This window comes from Lepisosteus platostomus, chromosome 4, assembly GCF_059453375.1.
Source record: "Lepisosteus platostomus isolate fLepPlt1 chromosome 4, fLepPlt1.hap1, whole genome shotgun sequence".
Classification (NCBI taxonomy): Eukaryota; Metazoa; Chordata; class Actinopteri; order Semionotiformes; family Lepisosteidae; genus Lepisosteus; species Lepisosteus platostomus.
The window spans coordinates 1540580-1549956 of record NC_142614.1 but is presented as its reverse complement, the minus strand read 5'-3'; the positions used below and the strand labels follow the sequence as shown (position 1 = coordinate 1549956).

Genomic DNA, 9377 nt, shown 5'->3' with positions numbered 1-9377 from the left:
TCGATGTAAATGTAATGTTTTGGAGACTCCATCTCCCGTAAACCACAAAGCAAATAACCCCCTTATATATTCCCTAACAGTTTTTTTGTAGTGTCAAGAGGCAACCTTTGCGTTGCACAAAATATCAATATCTATTTATATATAATGTATATATTGATCTGAGAAGATACAGCAATTACAACATCTGATATTTTAAATTACCTGCTCACTTTCCACTACTCTCTAGTGCCGCTCTAGCCATATCTACGACGTCGGTGCTCTTTTCGTCTACATCCGACTTACTTACTACCTCCGGGGCAAAGGTTATTGCCGTCTGTGTACACACGTGTGTTTCAGTGCTGTATAGCGCGAGTGTTCTGCTTTCATCTCCTGTGTCAGTTTTCGTAGTATAGAATGACGGTAGGTTATATGTAAGAAAGCCAGCAGTGATGTCTGCGAAGCGGAAGGATATTTCCTCCTCAAGCAGTGAGGCTGAAGTTGATTTAGAAGGTGAAGCTGATGTTCAGATTCGGAAGACCGGCAATGCGTCGGCCCATCGACGGCAGCGGCGAACACATGTGCCGAGTAGGTATTTGTTAGGTTTTAGAAATTTCTGCACTTTTTTTAAACAACCCCAAGGCCGCATAAATGCGTTTGTCGTATTGATTGCAGCTGGGTCCTTAGAACCTCTGGGAGACTGCTTAATCAGTCAATGTTTATTTATCAAATGCCCAACAATACAGCGTGCACTTAAAACGGGGATTAAATACAGATTACAACGGACTCGTTCATTACTGCTGCTGCTGTATATGTGGTCTGCCAGCAACTGTAATAGTTTATTGGTGGGTAGCGACATGAATGCTTTTTCAAAACCAAGTATTACAAACGGCAAATTGAGAGGTTTCGTTACAAACAGTGCTGCTTGTCATTTTATAAACGCGGTAGGGAAAGGCTCGTTTCCCAGATGGCGGTCCTGGAGGAACCTATTCCCAATTTCTTATCTGTGCACTGCAGAGACGAGCGAGAAGTACCAGTGTCCTGCGGACTTCGTCCCCTGTGCCTACAGAGCCTGCGAGGGTACCAGTCTGGAGAGGCTGACTGACGGCGGCTCGGAGCTGTGGCTTATCAAATCGCCGGCCAGCTTCAACCCGGACAGGTCGGTTCGGACTGGCGAGATGGTGGTTCTGTTCAACGAGGTGTCCTCTGGGTCTGAGGCTGAATGAGGCCTAAACTGAATATAATTGTGTCTAGAGATGGTTGCTTCTCCGTTTACACCTTTCGATTGAAATGGGGTGATTTATTTTTTTGTGATGACATGGTGTGCCATATCCTATCCTGTATTTTTTTTTATATGTATCTGTAATATTAGTGATTTTTAAAAGGGATTATTCCTCACGCATGCATCTTCCACATATCTCTTTCACATGCCAGTTATATTGGCATAAACTCATTTTTTTTGTAGTTTAATGCTAAAATGTGGATCCATGGGTGATTAGAGAACTGCTACTAGTCTGTGACTAATGAAATCATGTCAAAATGCTTTTATGAAATGTGTAGGATTGACTGAATATATCTGTATATTTCTTTGTTTAAGAGTTTTTTTATGTGCCTCATAGCTGTCAATGGCAGTGTTGGTTTTACAGAATAGCCAGTATTTGTTTGTCATTGGCAATAATGAAGTGTTTGCCCATTCGATGTGCAGTCATACAGGAAGACCAATAGCTTAATTTATTACCAGGTCATAACCCTTTACACCAGATTTAACCAGCTTGTCAAAAATCTTTATTTTTACTGATTTGCAGGTGGGTTTTCCTCGGAGTTGTTCCATTTGATTTTTATACCAGTATTGAAGTGAAACTTTGCTCATTGGCATTTAGTTTTGTGCCAGTTTACCTCGAGGTTTCGTAGTGCAACTAGATTGTTGGTTCTTCTAAAAAAAAAAATGTACCCCGAGCTCTTAAACTCCCAAACATTTACAAAGAAGGACTTGCTGAGCTTTTTAGAGCACTACATCCTTTCTGCGGAACATTGTATATACAGTGGTCCTCAGTTCCTGTGTTATTTTATTTGTACAGTGTCTTGCAAACTACAAACTGATAACTTGCTGTAGGGGGTCATGAAGCCCATCGCAGTGCACAAGGTGTTGATCAGACTCCTTACAAAGGGGTATTATGTAATCCAGCCTTGCTCCTGATACCCATGGCTCTCAGGCTCCTATGGCTATGAAAATCGTTTTGAATTTTGTTCAGAGCACCTCTTGGGTTTGAAAGCAAGGAGTGGATCTCTGATCACCCCTTGTACTGTGATGTTCCCTTTCCGTCAGTCTGGCAGTGTTCCAGAGGCCATGGAAAGGGAAGCTGTGTTCCTCCCGGAGAAAGAGGTCCCACTCTCACGCCTTGCTGTCCTGCCTTCTGGCGCTTTAATGAGCTGCGGAACCCTTCTGTTTTATTTTTCAGCTTTAACGGTTCCAAGATCCCGGTGGTTGGTATGAAGACACGGACGTCGCAAAATGGCAGCGGCCAGCAGGTCTACAACATCCTCAGCACGCCCGGGGGGCCCGGCGGCATGCGCCTGCTGACGACAGGCCGGGAGACGGACAGGGTGCTGTGCGCCCCAGCTTTCGAGGGCTACATCAACATCTGCGAGAGTTTTGGGGACCTGAACAGCAGCCAGGAGCCCAAGGCCATTCCAGCCAACCCCGCGCCCCGGATCCCCGAAGGCCTGAAGCAGAGGTTCCAGCCTTTTGGGGGTGCAGCTCCGTCCCGGGCGGATCGGGAGCCCTGCGCCTCTCCCCCGCTGGCCAGGAGGATCAAGCTGGAGCCGCCCGAGGCAGAGGAGGGCGATCGGAGGAGGAAGAAGAAGAAGAAGAGAGACAAACACCAGGAGCGGGAAGAGACGGAGCAGGAACACCTCCAGGCTGAGGGGCTCGAGCAGGACGAGAGCGAGGGAGCGGAAAGGAGGAAGAAGAAGAAGAAGAAGAAGGGTAAGGAAAGGGAGGAGGTCGATATTAAGGAAGAGCCAGTAGAGGTGAAGACGGAGCCCTTGCACTTGGGCTACGCGGACGAAGAAGATGTGGGCAAGAAGAAGAAAAAGAAGAAGAAGAGGGAGAAGTTAAAAATGGAGGACTTATCCTGAGCCTGTTTTTAACACAAAGGCAAATACAGTACAGGGCAGCCACAGTGCAACCTTCGTTTTATATAGCGCCTTTGGTGCAGCTGCACCTGGATGTCTTAGGAAAGAAACTCGGTGCCTGAAGGAACACGAATTGATTCACATCACTGATGCCCCCGTGTATCCAGTCCCCAGCCCAGTGCCCCTTCAAACCCATCCAGAAAAATAATTGAAAAAAACAGAACCTCCCACTTCTAAATATTCCTGCATCTTTTCCTCCTTGTTTGCTTCTCTGGACTTGAATCATCGAAAAAAGTAGTACCCACCTTCAGGCTACAAGTGCTTGAGGTTTTTCCCCAATGTAGTGCCCCTGTCAGGGTTGGGTTCTAGCCTGGCCCGCTGTCGATTAACGTGTTTGTTGCACAGGGATAAGAGAGCCTTTTGACAACCGGCATCCCCGTATGGGGGAGGGAGGGACACAGTGTGTGCGGCTTCTCTGATCTTGGCACGCGTCCGGCGAAGAACTTGCATTCACAAGTGCGATGTCTCTGTTTCTGGGTGTCATGATACAAGGCTGTTCAGATGTCTGTTGCTAACTGATTTCCCAGCACTAAAATAAAGACAGAGGAAGGGTTGCACACAGGAAGACCCCGTCCCAAACTTCAGTGAGCTAGTATGTAGCCAGAGTTTTCATTTTATATCTGATGTCCCTGAGGATATTGGAGTCGCCTTCTGTGCGCACTTTCACATCCAGACTCAAAACCTTCTTCTTGAGAACTGGTCCTATCTGCTCCCTTGCTTTCCTGCTGTACTGCAAACCCTTTTTGCAGTTGTCATGCTGCTCTCTTCTCTCATGTGTGCTTTTTTTCTTGCTGTAAAGCTCTTTGAGAAGCCCCATTTAAAGGCTCTGTATTTGTGTTTTTTATGATGATAGTGTTGAATGTCATTGTGACGTGAAAATGCGGTATAGATGTCACTGTAGGGTGAGTACTCATAAGACATTACTTGCTAAACAATCGTGTAAGATTGCTGAATGACAGAATCATTCAGTCGAGTCGAGTCGAATAGGGCTGCAGTGCTGACGTGACGCGCGTCAGATTTATTGCCGCTGCAGTTGTTTTAAACCAGAGTGCCCGGCAGGTGGCGGTGTTGCACTGTGATTTCCCAAGGCCCGAGTGAGACCCGTCTGCGCTCAAAACAGCCTGCATTGTACGCCTCATTGTACACTACGCCTATCATACCTGCATTGACGAAAGGTTTCGTTTACATCTTTAAAGGACGACGTTCCCGTTGGATTTCAAATGCAGTTTCATAATCTCCCTTTCTAGATAATCTCGTTACGTACAATAATTTAATTTTGATGTGTAGATAAAAACATGCTTTCTTTAAAATAACTACAGACCCTGCCGAAAGTCATTGGAACACGATTCCCCTATGTCTTAAAAGAGGTTTTTTGAGAAATGTGAAGGCGACTGTGGTAATGCAGTACAGTGTCAGTGGTGTGTTCACAATGGAAAACGTGTCGTACAGCCTCTGGCCAGAGGCTGCAGGAGCTGGGGGGAGTCTGGGGGGCGTTTGGAGACAAGGCTGCAGATTCCAGTACTGGGGCTCGTATGGTTTCAGTTTCAGATGTTTAGATCTCTCAATATTCTCCTCAGGCGAGAGCCCCACTGTACGGGGCCGGCTGCTGTTTTAATTTAGGTGGCTGATAAACACTTCACCGGCATGCACAAAATCATTCTGCACATTAAAAAAAATATATATCGCGGTGTTTTTGCTGGTCGTAAATAAATCAGAGGATTATTACATTTGTATGCTAAAAAGTAGACTTTTTTTTCTTGTGCATCCGAATTTTTAACTGGAGAGTTTGATTTTATAAAAGGGTACATCCTGAATACCAATGAAGGCGCCGCACAGCCTCACAGCACACATAAAGTGAACGTCCATTGCAGAGGTCGTCGGGCTTAACAGGTTTTCCAGGTTGTCCTGTAACGGCGTGGATGAGCTCGTAGCTCGGCTTTTAAGTCGATAAGGAAGTCGTCGCCCTGTGCGGAGACCAGCCCCGGCGCCTGGAAGGACGAGTCGGTCTGCGGTTCGGATCAGCCCAGACCCGTACCCGTGATTGCAACCTTGTCGGAGCTCGGGAATGGTGAAAATCCCGAGCTGGCCCGCAGTGCACACGCGAGGCCCCCGCTACCGCAGTCTGCCCCCCCCCCACTTCCCCGCGCGCCACCTCCACGCACGCACCCCTGCCTTTCTTTCCCGAAGAATCCCGGTCTGTTGCGTCCGCGCGCTTCAGCCGGCCTGCGCTGCGGCACCGAGCGGTTTCCATGGCGACGCCGACCCGCTGAGACCCCGGGGATGCGGAGCGGATCCGTCCGTCACGGCGACCAGCCTGCGCTCGGAGAGGCGGCCGGCGGGCTCCGGACCCGGGGGGCTCCCCGCCCCCGCCCCCCCTCTCTCCCGAGGATTAGGATCGGGGTGCGTGTTCTGGATTTCAAATCGGCAAATCGCGGCTGCTGCGACAATCCGCCCCCCACCTCTGAAAATAAAGCTTTTTTCTTTCCTTGCGGGGCGGGTGGGAGTCGTGTTGGTAATTATTTGATATCGGCTTCTGAATATTGCGGATAATGGTTCACTATCAGTCGAGTCCGTCCAGTTTCACGCGCCGCCCGTGCACGGCAGCGAGATTCGCGTGGAAACGCGCGGCGAGACACGGGATTCCGCTCACCGCCGCACCGTGGCTTCTGGAAACTAGCGAATACTCAACGCAAACTTTCTCTCCTGTGTAAAGATTAAGAGAGAAGTCTTTGCCTTATTCATTTACTTCGACTATGGCTAATCCTAATTTAGGCGTATAAAACCGTGCAATATTTCAGTCTCTTTTCATATTCTCTATGACGTGGTCTTTTAAAGTGCCTTAAATACTTTGTCCTAACGCAGTCACCTGGCCAAGTCTGCTCGAGAGCCAGTATGAGGATTAGGATGCGTGTTGATCGCACGCAGAGGAGCTCCGATCGGGTGTGTGGCTCTAACGCTCCGTGGAGGGAGGGGGGTATATTGAGCTCGGAAATATGAACTGTCTCTATGGCAACAGGATGCGATCCCTCTCTCCCACACTTACCCACTCCCCCTCCGCGTTAGCGTTAACCCCTTCTCTCCCAGCCCAGAGGAAATGTCTGCTCTTGGCCACACAGGAGAGAGGTCCTCAGACATGCCAGGAGAACATTTTTACTTTTAAAAGAAATCCCAATTTCAGATTTCAGGATTCCTTATCGTTGTCGTGTTTGGTAGACCTTGCTCATTAAACAAATCGTTCGTAATGCAATACAAATGAGGAACAAAATGTGCTCACTTACTGTTACCAGCTAAAACACCTCAAATTGAGGTGTAGTCCGAGCCAGTGAGTGCAGGTCAGAATTGTGGACACGTCCCCTAATTTACTCGTTCAGGTGCCCCCAGAAAATCAGATATCTTGCAATAACATTGTGGCGCTCAAAAAGGGAATATAGATTTGTTTTTGTGCTTTGAAATATACATTGTAAGAAAAAAAGGTATCTACATTTTACAATTAAATTTCAATTTGAAGTTTCCTTTTGCATGGCAGTCAAAAGATTTCAACGCGAAAACAGAAAGCAGCCCTTCTTTTTCAACATTACTCCGAGCTACAATGCTTCCGTCTGGAAGACCTATTTGGCTCCGAGCTATAATTTGAAGTCTGCAGTTTGTAAGTGCTCTTACCTGCAGCGCGCATGTGACCCCTGGTGTTTCTGTGACAGGACAGGCTGGGGAGCTCGGGGCTGGAGTCGGTGACGCGTTGACATGGAAGCTCAGGAAAAATCACCCCGCTGGGCCTCCAGACAGCACCGAGAGTGATATGAAAGGTGCGCTGGGTGATGTCCATTAAAAGTGACAGAAGAATCGAGTGCTGGCTCCTGGAAATGACTGGGGAATCAAGGTGCTTTGCTGTCTGGGGTGGAGTAGCCGTTAACGCGTCCCCGGGAGCCCTGCTGACGCAAGCTCCTCTGTTCAGCTCTCGCTGGAGGCGTTGTATGCATTGGCTGTATAAGAAAATCAAGATTCTGCGAAATATCAACACTGTTGCAGCTACAGGAACTGTGGGGTGAAGGAATAAAGTTGTTCTGTGTGTCGAGGTGTGTGTGTGTGTGTGTTTTGGCCATTTATCTTGTGGTCAAGGCCAGCCCCTCGTTTCCCTCCACCCGTGACAAACGCGTGTGGAGACCGCGGAAAGGGAGCTGAACGTTTGATCCGTCTGTGATAACGTTTCTGTCAGAAACTCATGGGCCCCATGAACAAACGGAATCGGATTATCAGAGGTGCAAGGAAAACAGTGGCGTCATTGTGCCGGTCTGTTTCTGGGTGAAGGGGTGTTGGTGAGGTAAAACTACAGTTTTATTAGCGCTTCCTTGGTCGGGCTGGCACAGGACAGGGCTCGTGGCTCAGACTGGCCCTCGGCCGTGCTGGGTGACCATCTGTCTTGAGATGACTCTACACTGCACTGAACAAGCGCCCGTCCTATCGCACTGTTTTACGTAACAGACGGAAAGACGCTCCCCTGAAGATTGGCAAGAATTCCCCCCCGCACACAAGACGTCGTTTTCGACGTCTTGGAGCAAGAATAGACTCCGCCGCAGTTTGTCGGGTTTGCTTTGCTTGGGTGTCCTAGAAAAGCAGGAGAAGCCGGATCAAGGGATCATGAGCGGAGGACCGACAGGAAGGTGAAAGCGAGGCCAAGAACAGCCGCTTGTATCTGAAAGCGGCGCGGCTCTGGGAATGTTAGAGAACCGTTTGGCACAAGTCGGCTTTCAAAAAATGCGTAGGCCGCGTTGCGCCCTCTTTTTACGAATTGTGGACGGAAAACGAGCGAGCCAGCCCTGTTTTTTTTTTTTTGTTGCTGGTTGTTTACTGGAATCAGAGGCCCGTTCTGCCAGCGCCCGGTGCGACAGGAAGCTTTCGTGTTCTGCGTGTGTGCTCGTGATCCCGGCTTGGAAAAGGCTTCGCCAGACGTTCGACCCCAGCGGTTCCGGAATTTCCTTTGTTTGGAAAGGAAGCGACGCTGTTGGTTTTGGCTGACGAGAGAATCCCAAAGGCAAAGGCCGTACAGACACAAGAAGCTTTTCATAGTCTCCTGAGGCTTTTCTGATACGAGTTGAGGGGGGAAAAATCTCGCATAACAATTGGCAAAGTTGTGAAGAAATGTTTTCGTTATTGCTCTTAAACTATTTTTTTCGTCATTTTGATCATCAAAATACCTATTTTTAGAACTTGGAAAATGTTCACTTTTTGTTTTCATCACTTATTAGCCGAAATACTTTTTTTTGTTACAGTTGCTAAAGGTCATTTTATTAAAGGACCTCCTTAAAGTAGTAAAAAAAAAGTTGTGGGGATGTCCTCTTACCAAAAGCCTTCAAAATCCGCCCAAGATATTTCATGCTGGACAAATATGTGCATGCGTTTCCCCTAAATTAACAATTATGAATTGCCTTTGTATAGCGCAATTACTCCCGGAGGATCACAGAGCAGTCTACACGAAGGAGGAGACACAGCAGCTCCACTCTCAGGGTACAGGGTACAGGAGGAGAGAGACACTGCTGCACCAGGTGGATTAGGGGGAACTTTAGGAGGGACAGATTGTTTAGACTCAGTATGGATTTTAGTCATTGCCTGTCATTATACTGGAGCATAGGTTTGGAAATTCTGGTTTGGGGAGGAGAAGCACCACCTACTGGTCCACCAGCACTACTTCATTGCAGCCACCTGATTTTCCATGCGGTCTCCCACGTACTGACAGCACTGAGCAGGCCCAGCCCCTCTCTGCTTCAGAGATCTGAACAGATCAGGCAGCAGGTGGCTTGTTTCTGTCTTTGCAGTAACCAGCTCAGTACTACAGTATATCCATATCAGTATCGCCCAGGAATATCACCTGGACTCTCCTGAAGAGCGGATCTGCCCCTCTCTCCTCCTGCAGTACTCGGCAGATCTGAGGAATAACTCTGTATTTTTCTCCTCAGCTGCAGTAACCTTGCACAGGCCTCGAGTGTGTTCAAGCCGAGATCTAGTTCTGCTGGGGGAAACGCTAAACCAAGTATTACTGGCTCATCCTGGGTAATCTGGGTTATGTAAAAACACTTTGGATTATTTGGGCTGCAGATGTTGTGGAAACTGGGCCGGCGCCTCTCAGGCACTCTCTGTGTTTCGTGTTTAAAGTGGGGCTCAGGGAGAAAAACAGTGAAGGGACTCAGTGAAGATAGAGGCACGATCGTCAC

General features: G+C 48.2%; 1 protein-coding gene across 1 annotated transcript; it reads left to right on the top strand.

The window, feature by feature from the left end:
• Positions 1 to 284: 284 nt before the first annotated feature.
• Positions 285 to 3759, top strand: polr1g (RNA polymerase I subunit G). Its single transcript, XM_088627385.1, has 3 exons — positions 285 to 564; positions 994 to 1135; positions 2436 to 3759. Exons 1-3 carry the CDS (start codon positions 429 to 431, stop codon positions 3112 to 3114), a joined length of 957 nt encoding a protein of 318 aa, XP_088483511.1. The 5' UTR covers positions 285 to 428; the 3' UTR covers positions 3115 to 3759.
• The last annotated feature ends 5618 nt before the right edge of the window (positions 3760 to 9377 follow it).

Coding starts and splice junctions, on each gene's coding strand:
- polr1g (XM_088627385.1), top strand. CDS start 429: ATGTCTGCGAAGCGGAAGGATATTTCCTCCTCAAGCAGTGAGGCTGAA. Junction 565..993: donor GCGGCGAACACATGTGCCGA/GTAGGTATTTGT, acceptor TGTGCACTGCAG/AGACGAGCGAGAAGTACCAG. Junction 1,136..2,435: donor GCCAGCTTCAACCCGGACAG/GTCGGTTCGGAC, acceptor TTTATTTTTCAG/CTTTAACGGTTCCAAGATCC.